Source organism: Anser brachyrhynchus, assembly GCF_964034855.1.
Source record: "Anser brachyrhynchus genome assembly, chromosome: 27".
NCBI lineage: Eukaryota > Metazoa > Chordata > Aves > Anseriformes > Anatidae > Anser > Anser brachyrhynchus.
This window is the reverse complement of record NC_137720.1, coordinates 2752339-2772299: the sequence shown is the minus strand read 5'-3', so window position 1 is coordinate 2772299 and position 19961 is coordinate 2752339. Positions and strand designations below refer to the sequence as shown.

Sequence of the window (19961 nt, the reverse complement as noted above, 5' to 3'; positions counted from 1 at the left end):
TATTGCCCGTCCCTACGCTGCGGGGTGCCAGCCCCCGCTCCGAATTCCCACGTGTAAACGGGAACCGGCGTGACTCCGGATTGGGCACAGGGCCCGGCTCGCAGGCAGCGCGCTGGGAATGACGACTGGCTTTGGGGCTGAATCCAGTTTATTCGAGCAGCTCCGCGCGGCCGGGCCAGGCACGTGCTGGCGCCAGGGATGGAGGGACAGAGGGACAGAGGGACAGAGGGACAGAGGGCCGCCACCACGCGCGGTCCCGGGGCAAAATCCAACAGCGACCAGACAGAGACAGAGAACGGGATGGGGGGAGTAGAGTAGGAAAATAGAGTAGAGTAGAATAGAATAGAAACAGAGTAGAGTAAAACAGCAGAGTAGAATAAGACAGAACAGAATAGAATAGAAGCAGACTAGGATAGGGAAGAGAAAAGAGGAGAGGGAGGAGAGGAGAGAAAACAGACTGGAGTAGGATAGGATGGAACAGAACAGAACAGATCAGATCAACAGGCCAGTCCTTCCGTGCAAACCGCAGCCATGACATGCAGCTGCATCTATAATTTACAGTACAATCTTGCAAACTGGGCACGCTACAGCAGAAGCCGTTGGGCTGGGTGTTTTTGTTTGCAGCTCCAGGACAGCCGGTGAGCACTGATGGGGCAGTCCCCATCCGTGTCCCCGTCCCCAGCCCACGCGCTGCCAGGTGCCCCGTGGCAGTGGTCGGATTTCCAAAGGATGGCAATTTGTACTACCGAGGGGCAAGGGTGTATGTACTGAAACCAGCTCAGGGAAGGGCAAAGCTTGTCATACAGCAAAAACCCCGATCTCCAAACGTCTGTAAAACCCGTACTCCAAAAATTGTCCTAAATAATCTGTCTGGCATAGGCAATACGACAGGGACGGAGCCGCTCTGTGCGTGGATACGTGCGCTCGTTTGCAAATGCCACGTTTATCTTCTTGCATGGCTTTTCAGAGATGATCATTTACCGTGCGACTGCACACAAGGCTGACCTGGTCTTCTGTCTCTCCGAAGTAGAGAAAAGTCATTTACTGGCATCATGAAAACAGCCTAAAAATAGCCGGTTTCTATGGCTACTGGGGCTGGGAGACTCCTGAGGAACAAGTCTGGGTAGGTCCCCTCGTGATGAAATCCAGGCAGTGGGATGAAAGGGAAGGACAATAAAGGAGGTTGAATGCTTTGATCCTCTTCAGACACCGCTGCGGAGCCGCTGCAGAGAGAGTTCTGGGCCTTTCGTGTGCCTGGGAACTGCAGTGATCAATACGGGCTTATTAGGGGGGAATTAGGCAAATTGACTGGATCTAGCACAATCCCAAGGCAAACACTTCCATCCGGGCAGCGCTTTGTTGAGTCAGGGCGTCCTCAGTGCCTGCTGTACGCCTGTCGGTGCCTCCCTGTGCTGTCTGTCTGCGTGGTTTTGTACTCGGGACGGGTCTGAGGTGCATTGGGGAGAAATCTGGGGGTGTTGGGGTCCTGTCCAAGCTCATCTCCATACAATTGATATTTTTATAGACACCTCACATCACTGTACAGAATGTTTTGCTGGATTTATACCAGCATAAAGTGCAGGTGGGTTCGGCCTGTATCTTTACACATGCTATAAACTCCTGAGCAGTGATTAATTCGCAGTGGTTCGAGCCCATGAGTGTCTCACTCGTGTGGCCACCACGCTTTACAGGGGGACTGTGCAAATCAGTATAAAAATGCATTCAAGAACCCGGTGTGTGCAGCCTGGCTCAGGTTTTCTCCCTGCTTTTTCCTTGTCTCCAGCAAAACCTTCAAGAATGTGGCAGAGGAGTTTAGGCTGCAGCTTTTTCCTTGGCTCGCCTCCTGCCAGGTGCGTGCGCACCCTTCCAGCTACTGCCCAAACCTCTCTGCATCCGAATCAGCTGCTGGTGCCCGGTCCCCTACCCTGCTACCATCATGCAAACACACATCTGTACTGAAGTAGGCCAATATTTACAGAGGGGACACACTCGGAAGAGAGCCTGAGGCAGTGCTCTGGCTACTTTGATCATTAAAACTGATTTTTCCCCACACTCCCGACTCCCAATCCTTAGCGCAGGCGGCTGCTTGTTGCAGACGATGCTACGGGCTCCATCCCCAGGGCTGGTGTGTGGGTGTCCCTGCCTGCTGACGGATTTCTCCCGGCCCTTTGGCACTGGAGGGGAAGCTCAGGGCATGCTGGAAGGGTCCAAGCCGTGTCCCACCTGTCCCCAAAGCCCCAGGCACCGCGGGTGATGGGGACCCAGCCGGGGCAGCCACAGCAAGCAGGGCTGCCCCCCTCCTGCATCCTGCCCCTGGATGCTTTCCCTGGTGGAATAGGATTAAGGAAGGATTATTGCTAGTGGGAATAAATGCATTTTTCAGGAGCACCGCTCTCCTCTTCCTGAGGAGCGATGGTGGTGGAGGATCTCTCCGTAAAGCCTGGGAAGCCGTGGCACAGATGAGGCTCGTGTCGTGCCAGGGGATTTGCAGAGAGCCCAGTGGTGTGCAGAGTGTAACGGAGAGGACAATTCGCAGCCCTCGCACTTCTGCACCCCTCGCCCCGAGGGCAGCCCTGAGCTGCTCAGCACCCGAGGCGATTTGGCAACCACAGCTTTGGGCTCCCTGAGGGTCCCTGCGCCTCCCTGCCTCTCTGGAAGGTGGAGAAGCCTCAAAAAAGCTCTTGGAAACCACTGGAGGGACAACTCCAGCTTGCAGCTCATTGTCATCAGCGTTGGTAAGATTTAGCTATTACGGTATCACTCATGTGCAGTCCCTGCTGGAGTGGAGAAGCGAAAGCCGGGTGGATGAGCCAAAGGCGGCATGTCTGTCACTTGGGAGAGCAAGAGGAAATCCCGAACAAGAAGCAAAATCCCAGTTTATGAAAATGCCCAGGGTTGTGCAAATGTGGGGGAGAAAGAAAGAGACAGGGAGAGAGTGTTTTTCTTTGACAAGAGCTGTCGAATTCCCAGCCTTCGCAGTCTCAGAAGCATATGCTGCCCTGCCAAAATGCTGCCATTGGAAAGAGGAAAAAAAAAAAAAAAAAAAAAGAAAAAACCCTTTGCTTTTGCCCACTGCAAATTTGTCAAGTGGAAGCTGACAGCAGCGCGGGCTGGGCAGCGAGGGGCGAGCAGCGGCGCAGGGCGCAGCTCTTGGCAGGTTCGCTACAGAAAAGCGACAGGCTGAGCCTGGTGGGAAACAGCGCGCGGCTGAAAGGACCTTCACCATAAATCCCGAGGTCAAGTCATTATGACGGGGGAATCAAAAAGCACCACGAGCCATTTATGAACACAATAGAGGTCAATCCAGGAGCAAACCATTTTGCTCGGAGCCACGGTGGAAAACATATTGTTGCTCTGAGAGCTCCATCCATCCAGGGAGGTGGAAAGTTCTCTTAAAAAATAAATGTAGCTCGGGTGTTTTAACATTCATGCTGCACCTGGTTAATTCCTCGTGTTTTCAGATGTACACGGAATGGGTGTGGGTGAGCGTCTGCCTGTCTTGCATCTACATCCTGGATTTGTTCCATGTCTCGGGACCCTTTTGCTGGAAACAGGAATGTTGGAGACGCAGGGACAGCCTGAGCAGGCACAGAGCTGTCTGCAGCGTGTGTGTGGTGTGTGCACGGGGCACATACTGTGCCTGCACCCTACGGCGAGCCTGCACCAAGTACAGTGTGTGTGCAGCGTGTGCAGCATGTGTGCAACATGTGTGCACCATGCATAGTGTGTGCACAGCGTGTGCTGCACGTGTGCAGTGTGTGCACCACGCATGGTGTGTGCACAGCATGCACAGCGTGAGCACGGCGTGAGCACAGTGCTTCCAGCAGAGCTCCCAGCTCGTCCCTTAGCACCCAGAGGACGCCCCAAGCCCTGATGAACCCCCCCGACACACACAAGGCTCCCTTGCAGGGCTGCTCTTGGTGCAATGCGGAGCACCCAGCCCGACACAAGGTCTTGGCGTGGCTGTCGGCTGCAGATCTTTACCTGCCAGACCTTGAATGATCTGTAATCAGAGGGTTAGCACCGAAGGTTACACCGTAAGGAACTGGGCCATCCCCCCAACCCCACGGCAATGTTTTAGCCTCTGCAAAGCCTGACAGAGTGAAGCTGCCCAAGATTTCCCCCAAAGCTCTGCTTCTGGTGGTCTCCCTGGAGCACACACTGGCTGCCAGAACAGCCCCGGCTCTCTGCTGCACTGACACGGGTCATCCCTGCTCACGCCCTCAATAGTGGGGACCCAGCGTGTGTCCCCCCAGGAGCGGGGCACCTTCAGCCAAGCCAAAACGTGGGTGCATAGGCACTAATCTGAGAGGCTTTGGCTTCCCTCGGGGCCTCGGTGAAGCTGTTCCTCGTGCGCTGCCTAAGTAAAAGGCTGACGCAGCCTCAGAGGTCCCGGAGGAGACATTACAGCCTGCACTAACCGCGGCATTTTCCACCGATCCGTGCATGCCGGGCTGAAATCTGCTGAGCTCGATGGTGACAAATGACAGGGCCAGCTATCCCAGCTGGCCATCGTGTCGCAGATACACTGCACAGCTCCTCTCCTCCCAAAACTTGGAGTTTACCTACAAAATCCCCATCTGGGAACGCTGCCCTGGGGCTGTACTTCTGGGTTCCCCTAGCTCACATCTCCTGGGATGGAAGAGGGGAGAAGAAAAGTGCCCCGAGCCTCCCGACCTCAGGGCTGGCACACTGGGACCATGCGCTGCCCGTGCCCCGTGCCCACTCCCTGCCACCCCCGTGCCCCACATCCATCGGCTGTGTCCCACTGCAGCCCCGACAGTGGGCACCCAGCAGGGAGGATTTAAAGCTCCTCGTGTTATCGGTGCTCCTGGCCAGGTTTTTGTGCTCAATCCTTTGGATAAGAAAAATAAAATAATGGCCGTGTTGGCTCTGGGTGTTGGCTGAGCCAACAGAGCTCCAAAGGGGAGCTGTCACTGGCAGCTACAGCTCTGTTTGTTAAGGGTAAATCTGCTCGGAGAGCACCGGGTGAGCCCTGGAAAGGTCAGGCTGGTTAATCACGGGGGGAGGATTTGCTCTCCGAGTGTGCTCATCCCCCGCTGGGACCAGGGGGGGCTTCGCGGGGGTGTCAGGCTGCTCAAATCCATGCACCCCCACGCCAGGGGCTTGCCCTCCCCGCATTTACCCTTTCCTACGGGCTGTCCCTCCTGCTTTTCGGCACAAATTGGAAATGAGAGCACCGGGGTCACAGCAGCTGCCAGTTGCTGAAATGAGATCTCGAATTTTGGGTGCGTTTAGGGCCAGGGAGGCAGGCTGCAGCCTGCCCCAGCATCGCAGCACCAAGACCCCAGCAACATCCCCAAATCCGTGGTGGCTCCGACACTCCTTGGGGGCTGGCTGGGGAGGTCTGAGCAGGAACGTCTGTGAGACGCCTCCTGGAAGGCACAGCATGCAGGGAGCTCCTGTATGGCTTCAACTCTAGGTAGGAAGGACGCATAGACAGGGGAGAGGGAAAAGGGGGACCCTGGGGACCTTGGGGACCTTGGGGACAGCAACAAAAAACAGGGTGAAGGTGGCAGGAGCAGGACCAGCCCTCAGGGCGAGCATCCCCTGCCTGGCAGCCGCAGGCATCACTTTTAGCCCCCAGCTGGGGGGGTCTCCATACAGAGAAGAAAAACACCAACTGGAAGAGTTTAAGGGTTTCTGCTCTGGAGGACAGGTTTGTGCTAGAAGTGTCCCTGGAGCAAGACTCCAGTGCCCCGAGCTCGGGGCTGCTGGCCCATCTGCCAACCCAGATCAATCCCCCGCTGAGCCACATTGCTCAGGTGCCTGGGGGCGGGTGTCACCACCGCCGTGTCCCCTCCGCCCTGGTCCCACGGGAGCTGTGTCCGAGCTGGTTGGTGCATTTGGTGTCCCCGAAATGCTTCGGTGTGCTGCAGCTGTGGGGCCAGGCACAGCCAAAGAGTGGAGAATGGCTTCTTGCAGTCCCAGGCATTTTCTCGAGAGATGCTTAAAAAAAATAATAATTAAAAGTACAGCTTGTTTTTAGTTCGGCCTGTTCTGCAGCAGCGAGACCACTTACCACCCCAGGCCAGCCTCCCAGCACTACGGCTCCGGGAGCGACAAGGCCTGGCCCTGGCTACTGAAAACCCCTTGGGGGTCTGTCTGTGTGCCTTGGCGGCGGGCTCAGGGGGGGAATCCTCTGCCCTGCTGGGACCCAGGCAGCATCCGACAGTGGCCGTTGGGGTGCCGAGGGTTTGGGGAGTCCGTGCAGGATGTCTGCAGCGCCCAGATAATGTCCACAACACCTCCTTGTGCCTCTCGGTGCGGCCATTCCTCTGCTTCGGCTCTCTCCTGGCCAGGCAGGTCTCTGGGGAGAGAAAACGAGCCGGGCTGCAGGCGAAGGGTGTTGGAGCAGGTTATTTGTCTCCCTCTGCCCACCCTGAGGAGCAAAGCCACCGCTCAGGCCTGGGCTCGCCTGCCCGTGCCGAGCAGCTTCCCGGGCACAGCCCTGGCTCGGTGGGGCAGCCCCCAGCCCCCCGCCAGCCCCCTGCCCCGTCCCACCTCCGCAGCGTGAAGGGAGCTGGTCCCTGGTGAGGCGAGAGGAGAGGGGGCACCAAACGTCGTCCCCCCCCGGCAGCTCCGGCGTCCCGAGGCCCGTCTGCTCCTCACACCGCCGTCTCCTGCTCCGCGCTGGATTCCTCCTTCTTCCTCTTCATCTTGCAGAAGCCATGGAGCCCGCAGAAGCACGCGAAGGTGAACTGGGGCATCACCCGGAGCAGGAGAGGCGTGGGGGCACCCGAGGAGACCTGGATGGGGACAGGGAGATGTGGAGAGATCAGGGCAGCTCCTGCAGGTGCCCAGGGGATGCACGAATGGGACAGATCCCCCAAATCACCCAACTGGAAGCAGGCCCTGAAAGCCAACCCCAGCCCCTCTCCGCTCTAGGGGACGGTGGGGACAGACGTGGGGACAGCTTGTGGCACCCGATGGGGATTTGTGGGCCCTTCGGGGCGAGGTGCCCGGGGACACCCGGCGAGGCTCAGCACCAGCGGTTCCGGCACAATGAGGCTCAGCTGAGACCAGCGTCCGCTGGCTTTGTGTCCGTTTTCAGAGGATAAAATAACGCCCCAAAGCACAGCCCACATTACGGCCCAACAGCTGCAAAATGTAATTATGCAAACGAAAGGCTGCTTTTTTTAAAATAAACAACAGATACTTGCAGAAATACCATCTGAAGCGAAACCTTCGTTTTCTCCCCACTTTAAATTTTAGCACGGTTTGCAGGTTGCCAGCCCTAATTTTGCCCCAGCAAAGGCAGTGCTGGCGCTCCCAGCAAGCTGTGCCCAGCACATGCAGCACCGCACTCCAGCACTGCACATCCTCACCCCATCGCCCTCCAGCCCCACAGACAGCAGAGAGACCCCAGCACCCACTGCATAGCCAGCACGTAGGCTCGCTGCAGAGCCATAATTCAGCGTTTATTCCCCGGCAGTATAAAGAGGGAATAGCTCAGGGCCTCAGTTTACCTGTCTATGAAATGGGCACAATGGTAGTGCTCAGGCTATCAAAGGACCAGGTGGAAATCTCAGTGTATGGGGTACTGGTGCATCCAGAGAGCCACCGGCACCGACAGCAGCTAGCAGAGGGAGCCCCTGGACAGTGGGGGGGGCACTGTGCACACCCCCCATCCCACCACCCCCACCCTGCCTCCCTGCTGCAGGTTAGAGCGATTCAAACTCCCAGCGCAGACAGCCGGGAGAAAATCAGTTGTGGGGAAAAAAGCCAAACCAGGTGGGGCCCATGCGCCCTTCCCTACATGCAGGGGTGTTGTCCGCTGCCTCCCTGCCTTCCCCCCTTCCAAGAGGCCCAGCTGCAGCACAAAGCCAAGGGCAGCAGCGAGAGGTTTCATTCGCTGCCCCCCTCCCCAGCCTTTGCCAGCCATCTGGGTACCTGCCCAGCAGCTCCCAAATTAAACAAGGCTACCTCTGGAGCTCACAAATAAAGACAACAGGCTCTTTAATGAATCTCCCGTTCTGAATGGCTTCCCAGCGTAGCGGCAGGTCCCCGCGCCTCTCTTTGTGCTGTTGCTTTTTGTTAGGAGCCTGAGAATGGGATCTGGGAGGGAGCGGCTGGGGCAGAGGGGCTGCGCGGGGCTGCTGCGCCCTCCCGGCTCTGCAGAGCTCCAGTGGGAATGGAGCAAAAAACCTCTGCCTGCAGGGAGGGGGAAGCCCCAGGGACCAGTCCCTGGGTGGGCACAATGTCTGGATCTGGCACTGCACACCCCAGGCTCACGCAGAGCTCCCCACCACAGCATCCCACCCAGTCCAGCACTTTATTAATCGGGTGAAAACGCCTGTGGCAGACCCCCCAGGAAGGCTGGGCTGAGCCATACCCGGTCCCCCCATGCCCGTCCCTGCAGCCCCGTGCCCCCCACATCTCCCCGTGCCCCCCACGTCTCCCCGTGCCCATCCGTCCCTGCGCCGCAGACACAAAACCCCGCCAAAATCCTGGGCGGTCGGGCTGGCAGGACCCCCGTGTCCAGTAGGGAGCTATTGATATATTTAGAGGAGCTTGTAACGGCGAGGCTTTTCAGGCTGACCCTCTGCCTCCCATTCAGGCAGCGGACAATGATGAATGAGCCCCGGAGAATAGAGGCAGCCCAGCTGAGGCTGGCGCTCCTGTTCTTCTTGAAAAGGTAGAAAAAGGATCCTGAAGGAGCAAGGAATAATTAAAAAATAAATGAACTGGCTTGGGCAGTGATGACAGAAGCCCTGCTTGATTTGCAAGGGCTGGGCATGCTTCACAGACCCATGCTGCCCTTTCTATTCAAGGGAGAAGATCCTTTGGATAAAACTCCGCTGCAGCAGGGAAAATGCGAGGAACATTAAAAATGTAAAGCTAGAGAATTCTCTTTAGTCAACTGCATAACCCCAGGCCGTGTTTGTCACTGTCACAGTGATGAATTGGGAGCTGTCTGGAATCAGCATGCTCACTTTAATAATGTCACTTTCCCTGGACCCTAAAAAATGTCTTTCCGAACCAGTTGGACAGAGCCAATTCCTTAGCCCGGCAATTACCCGTTTCCCTGGGTTTTGCCTCGCGTCCAGGCAACTCTCAGCAGCGCAGCCGAGGTGGGAAATCTTCGCTCCCTCTCGCCCCGGCCCCAGTTCCTCCCGTCGAGAGCTGGACACGCTGCCCTGGGCTCAGCACATCGCGGTGGGGACAGGCTCAGGTTGGTGGCTGCTGGGTGGCCACGGGCATGGGGAAGGCACGCACAGGATCAGGAGCCCACGTTTTGGCTGATTTTCTTACTTTACTCTGCCCCAGTTTTGCCTTTTTTTTTCCTTCCCCGAGAAATGCAATCGAATTAACTTTTAGCTACTTGGTTAGAAAAAACAATATTAAGTTTTGCATTTTAAGCTCTGAATTTCAAAGCTGCCTTTTGCCGCCAGCATGTCGGTTTTTCCTGAGAAATGGGATCATTTGCAATGGAAATCGGCCCCTTTTATTTTTCGCAGGAACTGAATGCAATTAAATCATTTGTAACGAAACGTAGAAAAGTTCCCAGAAATTTTATTTCCTTTGCCTTTCATGACAGCTAGTCTGTCCACCTCTACAGCCAAGACTTGCAGAAATGATGGATGGCTGGGGGGAATCTCAAACCTGGACTTCTAAAAGCCGCCGTGCAGACACTCAGAGGAGTGCCCCGGGTGGCAGAGCCGTGCCCCGGGAGCATCCATCCCTTCGAGGCATCGCAGCGCCGGGCAGGGCAGCTGCTCCCTGCGTCCCTTGCCTGAGCATGGGAGCCCTCCCGATGGGTCTCAGGCAGCACCCATCACACGAAGGGACTCAAACCTTTCCCGACCCTCGCAGCTGCAGGATTTGCCCAATTTGTTTGTATTTCAGCCGAGCTTTCCAAGCCATTATTTCTGAGGGCTGCTTTTTTTTTTTTTTTCCCTGCAAACCTCGAACGTAGCGCTGCTTACAGCCAAACCTAAGACAAAGCCAACTTCAAAGCAGCTTCTGTAATGAGCAGCAGTGCATTAGAAAGCCAACAACAGAGGAGAGGAGACCGGGCTAAAGCTAACCTGAAAAGAAGCACCATCCCTTTAAGGAGAGATAATGAACAGAGAGGCTGTTGCTTGGCATGTTTGCAGAGAATCGCTAATTAAAACGTCGCTTCTGTAAAGTATGCTGATCCCATTGATTCTTCCCCCCACACAGTTAATTTGCTGCTAGGAAGGCAAAGTCGCAAGGGTCCTCATTATAAAAATTTCACTGGCTGCAGCTAATGGTTGTAATTAATAGGTGCAATAAATTTCAAATGGGCAGCCAGGGTGTTCATTAGCTGTGGGCTGACTCAGCACCGGTGGCCTCACCAGTTACTAAATAACCCATTTCCAAGCAGCCGGGAGGAGGAAGGTGCTCGGTGGCACCACCGGCACATCCATAATTCCCCACCAAGAGCAGAGCTGAATAAATAATTCCCAGCAAGTCACAGATTTATCTCTTTTTGTCTCGTTCGTGAATCGCCCAGGCAAAGCTCCCCGAGCTCTCAGCCAGCTAACTGGGGGCAGGTTTTCTCAACAGCCGTGCGGGAGCAGCCAAGTGACCTGCATTTTGTGTGGGATCAGCACTCGAGGAAATGAGCTCTGAAAACCTGAGTCCTGCAGGAGGACGGGCACACCTCCTTCCTCCCAGCTGCACTTTGCTTTCAGCTATTTACCGTGCAATTTCCAGTGCTGCAAGGAGAAGAGTGCTGGGGCACCTGCCCATCCCAACACCCCCATGGAGGTACACCAGTGCTTGCTTCTCCATCTGTGTTTCTGCCCCCAAAAAAGCCACTTTCTGGGACTCCTGTTTTGGAGCATGGGGTTGGATGGTGACACAAGGAGCGGGTGAATGCCTGGTGACAATACCCCAAGCCCCGGTGAAGTCCTTGCACGACGCGCAGACCCGTGCGTGCCCGCTCAGACGGCAGCCTGCTTGGACGTGCCACAGCTCTGCCTGCCGGAGACGTGGGCTGCGGCGTGTTCAGGAGCGTCTTGGTCCCATTCCTGGCAGCCTGCACCAGAGCTGGGCTTCAAACCCGCCCCAGTCCCCGCTGAGCATCCCCCCTGCTCCTTTGGGATCCCCAGTGCCCAGCCCCAGGTGTGCTGGGGGCTGCTGGCGAGGTGCTGGCATCCCGCGGTGCCCCATCGGGGCTGGGAGCTGCAGCTCTGATTTAAAAATAAATAAATAAAATAACAACAGCTTTTCAGTTCGTTATCACCTGTCTGTAATTAAAACATTCATAATTGGCACTCTTTCCCCTGGTTATCTCTCGGGACCGGTATCCACAGGGCTGGGTGACCCAGCAAGAAGCTGGTGCTGCTGCTGCGGCTTTCCCAGTGCAGCGTTACGCTGTGAGCCGGGCACGAGCCGGATGGCTCTCACATGCCCAGAGCCAAAATTATGGCTGGTGCCATGCTGGGGGTGAGGAGAGATGGCCAGGACCGAGCCTGCAGTGCAGGGCTCTGTGTCGAGGCACGCGGCTGTGATTTTTCCTCCCTGCAGGGCAGCGCAGAACAAGCCCCAGCCTCGCCCGCCGCCAGCTCGGGGGTACGGCAGCTCCACGCCCAGAGGAAGCCGGGGACGGTGGATGCCTGTCTCCTAAATGTCAGTTATTATCTGTAATTAGCGACTTGTCCTGCTCTGCACACCTGCTCCCAGGAGCTCGGGAAGGGCAGGAGCCTGGCGCAGGAGGGCTCAGGCTGGGCACAGGAGCTGGAGCTGCCCGGGAGCACCCCTGCAGCCGCCCTTCCAGCTCTCTCCTCTGGACCAGGGATGGGATTTTGGTCCCTGCCTTTGTGAAAACAGGTGTGTGCCGAAGTTCTCTAAGACACTTTGAAAACGCCAACCCGGTGTCCTGTTCTATTCCACGCTGTGAATGTTTTATAAGCACAGGAGCAGAGGGGTTTTGCTTTGCTGCCTTGTACTCTCTGGGTTTGTTTTTCCAGGCTTTTCCCAGGCAAAGGGAGGCTCAGAGCAGGGATTTTCACAGACCCAAATGGGAACACTGAGAACCCAAATGGGAACACTGAGAACCCAACTGGGGCGAGCAGCTGCCAGCAGCCCTGGTCCCCGTGTCGTGGCCTGGGACGTGGGCAGTCGAGGCTGCAGGGACGGCGAGGTGCTGGGAGCTGCCCCAGGGAGCTGGGCACAGCCGAGCCCAGAGCTCACCTGATGCTGGCAGCGTCTCCTCTCCACGATGGACCCTGTCCAGGGGTCCCTGCCAAGGCCTTTTGCACAGCAGAGTTTGCACAGAAACACTTGTCCCGTGCACGTCCCCCCCCCCTCGCCTCTTGTAAGCCCAGTCAGATGTCCCTCTGAGGATCAAACAGATGGAAAAACAGGAGCCAAATCGTGCTGCTTAAGCCTTTGTGCGCTGCCAGGGAGAGCTGGGTCTGCCCAGACAAGGGCAAGAAAGAAGGAGACCTGGCAGAAAGTCACCGGCCCCGGCTGCTGACCACCAGGCGCCGTGAGAAGTGTGCCCGCGGCTGCCTCCCACCCAGGCTGCCCTCAGATCCAGCCCCCACCAAACACCAGCGCGGTACAGAGCTGCTCGTGCTCCCTCCGTTTCTTTCCTTCTTAGTGCCTGCCTTGCTAAAAGAAAAATCAATAGCATAAAGGGTAGTGAGAGCAGGTCTCGGGGGCAGCGTTTCCAGCTGGCGCGCCGCAGACAGGCTGCCAATAATCCCGTTCTGAGCGGCTTTGCGCAACAGCCACCGAAATATTAATGGGAGCCGCGGCTGCTCCAAGGCAGGCTCAGGTTCTTCCCTGGCTCCTCGACAGTTGGAAGCAGCCGAAGCTTAGGAACGGGGTCTAAACCTAACACCAGCAGCCCCGATTGCAGAGTGCAGGCTCCATAGCCGCGAAACGAAGCCTCCAGCACAGGGACCACGGCACCTGCGAAGGCGCCGGCACTGCCCAGAGACGATTTCCTCGTCGCTTTCCCAGCACAACATTTTGGGTTGATGGCGAAATGGGACCTTTCGTGGGGTTTTGGTTCGTTTGCACTGTTCTCCCCTTCTTGCCAATTAATTATCGGAGCGACACCCTCACTCCGGGCTTCCCAGCCTGGACTCGCACCAGGGCCAAGCCATGCGTGTCCGACGCAGGATCCGGCCCTGCTTGGCATGAATGGCTCGGGGCGGCCATTGTGATTGGTGAATTTTCTGAATGAGCAAATCCTCATTAAAAAATAATTAAAACAGCCTGGTGAGATTGGCTTAATTCCTTTCATTTTGACTGATGGTGTTTAGTTTTGATGATTTATGTGCCACAGCCTTGCCAGCTCTCATGCTTTCATTGTTGAAACTCATGGGATTTCATGATTTTCTTCCTTCCACACCTCCTTGAGTCATGGGATTACAGCTGAATCTCAGCTTTCATTTTTTTCAATGACTATTATTTTTAAAGATGCATTCCAGGCTGGTGAACTAAACTTGAAAGCCTGACACCTAATGACTCAAAGCTCAGGAAGTGAGAGAAAAAAAAAAAAAAAAAAAAAGAACAAAAATCCCCGGCTTCCTGTGTGGTGAGGTGCTTTGTGACCTCCTGCAGACGTTCGGGTGCTGTTGGAGGTGGTGGGGTCGGTGGCATCGCCCTGCTCTCGTACCCTGTCCAGCATCCCGGACCCACGCCCGTCCTGCATGGCTCCGCCGCGTGCTGTGCCCGGAGATGCTGCCTGTGCGGATTTAAAAAGTGCAAATTTACCAAGTTCTGCCTTTTTCACATGCTCCCTGTTGCCCTCTCCCCTCTGATATCCTTGGGGCAGCAGGGACGGATCCTGCATGGCACAAACCGGGCTCTCCGTGACCCCCTGGATCTGCAGCATCCCCAGGCCAGGGCAGGGCGTGCTGGGAGGATGGCGTGGAGGTGTGGGGGCTTTTCTCAGCCACCCGCCGTCCCCCGGCGAGGGACAGCAGACAAAAGCAGAAAACGGGCTTCTGCCATCACCTGGCGGCCGTGCCCGCGCCGCTTCCCTGGGCGCCCCTTTGGAAATGCCCCTGGGTCCCCGCCTGCCACTTTTGTTCTGCGGGGCTGCAGGTGGGGACGCTTTGAACCGCGTGAGAAAAGCTCGCTGCAAAGAAAGGCTGCTCCCTCCGCAGCGCCGCGGAGCGCCCTTTCAGCCCCCTGAATGGGGACGACGGCGCCTGAAAGGCCGTGCCCCCCGCCATCCCCGGCCCCTTTGTCTGCCCCTCCGCTCGCCGCCCCCTGCCCCATCCGTCTTGCTAAACCTCTAAGGCCCCGCAAGGCTTCAATGCCCCCTTTCACTTGTTATTTGTTACCAAATAAATATGGGTGATTAAAAAGGGATCAGGAGTCCGTGTGGTTTGCAGAGGTGCCTGGAAGGTGGAGTCCCTCCCCTGCGTAGCCCATGGCTTTTCGCCCTACATGAGTTAGGAAAAGCAATCACATAGGAATAAAAAGCCATAGACCACAGCAGAGGGCTTACCGAGGATAAGCCAGCAGTCTTTGGGGAAAGAAAAGGAAAAAGGGAAAGGGGGGGGGGGGGAAAGCAACCCCCTTGTCTAAGCTGTCACCCTCCCATGCCCAGCTGGGAGCAAAACCCACTCCCCCTGCGCTGACCTATAAATCCAAGGAAACCTCCCGTCCAGCCCCCACGGCCTCTGCCAGGTCACCTCTCAGCACCACGGCATCGCTCCGGCCACTGCAGCGTCATCCCCGCGGGTCCCTGCAGGACAGCCACGGCCACTCCTGCCAGCTCTGTCCCCCGGGCAGGGACCTGTGGGTGCAGGAGCCTTTTCTGCTCCTTACGCTGCATGAGCTGTGCTTGCAGGGCCAGCAGCCTCTTGCAGCAGAGGTGCTTAAAAGACAGCGTGCCCTAGCCTCGGTCAGGGACAGCATGCCCAAGGAGCAGAAAAATAAAAGGTTTGTTTTCCCTTTGCCAGTGTCCTGGCTGAAGCTACCCCTTAGCTCCTTTCCAAGTGCCATGTATTCCCCATCACATCACTTTGTGCTGCTTTTCAGGATCCCGATGAACCTGATAAAGCTTGAGTTGGAAGCCAGGCAGCGCTCTGGCTGCGAGGGGAGCAGCGCAGGCGCGCACCTGCAGAGCAGGCACCCCTTCTGCAGAGGACTGGGTGTCCGCAGGTAAATCCCCCTTGCCAGCAAGGGGGAAGGAGCTGGGATCGGGGTGCTGCTGCGCCCTGTCCTGTAGCTGTTTGGGAAATCAGACCCTGAGGGCCTTGCCGCCATCACTCAGTGGTGGAATGGGGAACAAGAGCTGGCCCCGGCTCACCTGGCAGCGTCACGGGCGGATGCGCCTTGTGGAGGGAGCCGAACAGACCTGCCTTTGTCAGGGGAGACAAAGGGCTAAAGAGAGCTCTGGCTGCAGAGCCGCCTGCCGGGGGGGCCTTCCCTGCTGCCTTTTCAGGGGAGCCTCCATCGCTCCCCCACGTATCTCGAGGCAGACACCGGAGAGGCTTCTCAGGACAAGGTGCCACATTTCACGGCGAGCAGCTGCTCCGGGCAGCCCTGCCGAGAGCCGGACGCAGACCTCACTGACCTTATTCTTTCACAAAGCCTCTGCATCTCCCTGCACCTGGGGGAGCTCCTCTGGTGGCCCCCAAACTGCCAGGTTGTGCCCGGGAAGGTGCTGGCTCCTGCTTTCGTTCTCTTCCCCTCCTGGGCCTTCGGTTTGTTGAGCAGCAGCTGCGAACTGCCAGGAGCTGGTGAGGTCAGCTCTGCTGCTGAGCCCAGGGAACTCCCTTTCTTGTTTCCTTAGCAAAAACCCTGGGGACATTGAATGTTTCTAAAACTATGCGGCCACCAGGTTTGGAAGGGGGAAGCGTTCTGCACCCTGCAGTTTGGGATAGCAGCGAACAGGACTTTGACCTGCAAGCCAAAGTCGTGAAGCACAGGGGTGGCTCTGAAGTGGTGTTTCCCAAGACTTTTTCTCCTTGAACTCCCGCGTGTGAATGGCAAGAAGAAAAGGCCACTGTGTGCCACGCTTTGTGACGCAGCCACCCTCGCGTCCCAGCCCCTTGCCCTGGATGTACCCGTGGGCAGAGTGGCCCCAAGCCCCGCAGGCACAGCCATGGCTCAGCACCAGCACCGTGCCCTGGGCGCAGGCACTGCCGTGTGTGCCTGCAGGTGAAGACCCCGGTGTGCACCCGTGGGTGCCAGGCGCCCCGTGCCCATCTCTGTTCCCCAGCTCTGGCACCAACCCAGTCCCAGGGGTGCGCTAATATGATGGCCTCCATTTCCCAGAGCCTCGTGCACCACGGGGTCAAGGCATAATGATCAAGCCACACTTGCTGCCTCTCTGAGGCACCCAAAACCTTCCCGAGGAGGCTGCGCCCACCTGAGGGCAGCTCCAGCACCACGCTGCTCTCCCCTTGGAGGGCCACCAGCCCCATAACCGCTCCGCAGGGACCCCGCAGAGCCAGGCAGCCCTCGGGCACTGCAAGCACCTGCCCGCACCTCCCCGAGGACGCCCCGCAGCCGCCTGCCGAGCGCGGCTGACCTCACCTTTGGCAGCACGGCATCCTCTCCACGGGAAGGGCACCACGCCAGCACCACGGGCTTTGGGATGGAGCCGCCACGGCATCGCCCGCTCCGTCCTCTCCTTCCCGCATCGCCCTGGTCCCCCCCAGCAAGACCCGGGCGCCGCAGCGATGCTCCCTGCCTGGGGGTGCCCAGCACCCCCAGAACCTCCGAGCTCCGGGGGCTCGCCCCTGCAGCCCCGAGCCCTCCCCTGCTCCCGCTGCCGTCCCCAGCGCCCCGTCCCCGCGTCCCCGCCGAGCCTCACAGCGCGGTTGCATACTTGAAATGGTTGTGCACCGAGGGGCCGGGAGCGGGGGGGGGGCGGGGGTCAGGTATTTCTCCATCCCCAGCTCCGGAGAGCCGGTAACAAAGGCGCTATTGAACTGCAGCCTCTCTGGTCTGTGAAGCAGAAACCTCTTGTATCTACTTCAGTGCCTTTGATCTAACTCCCCCAGTGGGATGGATATTACTCATGTCCTGCTGCTCGGGTACTGCTGCCAGAGCGGGACGGGGGGGACGAGCCTCCCCCGCTCCTCTCCCCGCGCTGGGAAGCGTCCAGGGGCACCCAGCCATGGCCCCCGCTCTTCCTCCCTACGGCCCCTCTTTCTGCCCCCCTCTGCCCCCCAAACCTCGCCGCCCTCCCAGCGCGCGGGCCGGGCGCACGGAGGCGGCAGGAGCAGCGCTCTGCTCCTCGCATTCCTCTCCTGTAATTAAAGCCGGTGTGCTGGGTGGAGGGGGAATTTCCCAAAGGGTTTTGCTGGCGTCTGGACAAGGGTCAGACAATGAGAACATTTGACAGGGTGCCCAAATCCGCCGTATCTTGGAGACGCTCAGAGCCTCCCCCGTGCTGTTTGTCCCAGGCGCTGGCTGGCCGGAGGTGGGGGCCGTGTGGGCAGGTTGGGCGCTGGGCAGGGGGGCAGCAGCTCGGGGGCTCTCACCAGGCCCCCACAGCCTTCACCCCATCCAGGCTGCCCCAAAAACACAGCCCCAGCTGCTGGCACCTGCAAAGAGTGAGCACTACCGCATTGCTCTGAAGCCGTGTCCCTCCTGGGATCCCCCAGAAAATCCCGGGTAAAGGCATCAAACACACCTCAGGGACTCACGTTGCTTGGGGTGATGCTTTAAAATGCATTTTGCTGCCTTCAGCGAGCTACCTGCCTTGCTCCCTGCTGAGCCAGGGGCACTCCGGGCTTCGCCTGGTCCCACCGGTCCCAGGGGCACCGCGACGCTGCGACAGCCTGGCTGGAAATCATCCCAGCAGCCCAGAAGCACCGGAGTGCTTTTGGAAATCCTATTCCCCTGCCTTCCCAGCCGCTTTGCAGCAAACCTGGTGCCCGGCGGCTCCCGGCGGCACACAGAAAGCCGCGTGGCAGCGTCACCTCCGGAGCTGTCAGGCCCCTGGGGTGCCCACACGGCAGTACCCAAAGTGAGAGCACGCGGAATTACAGCACAAGAGTGACGCCTCCCCGGAGCCAAGGGCTTTCAGCGCTGCTTCGCCTTCCCCTGGGCCTCATTCCCCCCGTCCCCAGCTCCCTGCCCCACGTCCCACGAGCGGGGAGAGCGGAGACGTGCAGAGTCTCACCGGAGCTGCCTCATCCCCACTGCAAGGGGGAGAAAAACAAAACCACATTGCCGAAAACGGGAAAGGATGGGGTGGACGGACAGATGGACGGATGGATGGGCATCCAACACACACCAGCCACGCCAGGCTCACCTAGAGGATTTTGTTTTCCTCGGTGGTCCGCAGCAGTGGCATCCCTACAAGGTGCCATCAGCCTTTCCTTTAGGGGATCATCTGAAGCTCCCCCCTGCCCAGCCCTTCACCCCCCAGCCCCGCGCTGGCTCCTGCCTCAGGACAGGGTGTGCGGGACCGAGCTCCTGGTTAGTTTTTAAAACATTAACTATTATAACTTCGGGAGCGGTTGATGTCAGAGTTGGGCAACGATCCATTTTCAAGCTGTCTTGACAACTGGCTCCAGCACAGCAAGATTAGATCTACTAATCATATTTATAAGGCGCCCAGGATCATGAATTGGGCATTCAGAGAATATTTGTCATTGTAACAATGTCATTTCCAAGCCTTCAGCGTGCATTTCCATGTCCTCCAAGCTGTTACTGTTGGACTTTTTGGCTTTATGGAAACATCAGCTTGGGAAAGAGGCGGCTGGAACGCACTTATTGTGTCGCTGCTGTGCGCAGCTAAGGTGCACGCTGTCTGTCACCTGTACGTCCCACGGATGGGGTGATGTCGGGGTTATTTATGGGTTATAATCAGCTTCCTCGTCACCTGAGTTCCCGTTGATAGCTGCTTTAACAAAACACACGGAGGCTAAATCTTTTAACCCCCCAGCTGCCTGCTTCCTACAGGCAGTAAAAAGGAAGGGCAGGTGAGCTGAGCGCCCCCCAGGTCACGCACAGCACCCTTCGTGGCGAGCTCAGCAAACAGCCACGGGGTTTTCTTCCCCGTCACCCCCAAAGCAGGCGGCTGTCGAGGAGCCCACGCTGTGTGCAGCACCCGTACCGAGATGTGCTCGACACCTCCGTGTGTGATGCAGCGCTGCGAGCGCTGCAGTGTGGCGTTAGCGAGAGCCCAGCAAAGCCCAGGCTCCCTTCACAGGATGCTCTGGCAGTCACAAAAAAAAACCCACAGACACAGGAAGAGCCAAAATAGTCCTAATTTTGCAGGTGCACGTGCAGTCGCACGCTCCTTCCAAAACACAGAAGGCAACACAGAACTGTTCAGCTTTCTTTTAAGGAGAGGAATATCCGCCTCTCCCCGCTGCCCAGGCAGCCCATGGGATGTGTTTTCCTCTTCCAGTGGGTCCAGGGTCTGCTTTTCCCTAACTCAGGGAATTATGCTGCAAAAATGGGGCTGGAGAGGTGCCGTGGGGCACGGGGCATGCAGAGCTGGGCTCTGGCTGCCCCGGCACAGCACAGCCCAGCACCAGGCTCCTGGATGGGCTGCTCCGGGGGTGCCTGAGGTGGCTTTGGAGAGCAGAAATGTTCTCGCAGGAGCACGCAGTTCTGAGCCAGGAGGACTGTTTTGCAAATCCAGTTAGTTTGTACAAATTGGCTTCAGGTACAAAACCAACTCTGCGAAGTTGCAACGCCACTTTTCCATTTGGAACAGCATGACACTTCCAGTTCTCCTTTGCTCTGACCAAAAATACACATTTTAGGTGACTGGAAACATAATGAAAGGTTTTCCTCTAGGTGAAACAAAAAGCTCTCTAACCTTTAGATGATTTTGTTTCCCAGAGCGCTAAAAAAGAATCAGAATACCTTCATTTTGGCTTGACTCCTTGGTGCTCCTGTGCTCTGCAAACCATCAAACGGGACCTCAGCAGAGCAGCCAAGCAGCCCGGGGAGGGTCACATCCAGCCCTGGGACCCCGAGGCCACTGCTTGCTGTGTCCTGGGTCCCTACGAGCCCTGCCGACCCCC

At 57.6% G+C, this 19961-nt stretch overlaps 1 protein-coding gene across 13 annotated transcripts in view; it reads right to left on the bottom strand.

Annotated features, from left to right (window-relative positions):
• Positions 1-130: 130 nt before the first annotated feature.
• BLACAT1 (BLACAT1 overlapping LEMD1 locus) overlaps positions 131-19961 on the bottom strand; it is a 34639-nt gene continuing 14808 nt past the window's right edge. For 6 of the 13 annotated variants that reach the window (XM_080569537.1, XM_080569542.1, XM_080569536.1 and 3 more), the window contains exons 2-3: positions 6526-6770; positions 131-6331 (exon numbers count right to left, since the gene is read on the bottom strand). In XM_080569537.1, the coding sequence (XP_080425663.1) occupies positions 6630-6770 (141 nt within the window). In that variant the 3' untranslated portion in view covers positions 131-6331; positions 6526-6629. The other 7 variants (XM_080569538.1, XM_080569532.1, XM_080569539.1 and 4 more) reach the window with 7 other exon arrangements.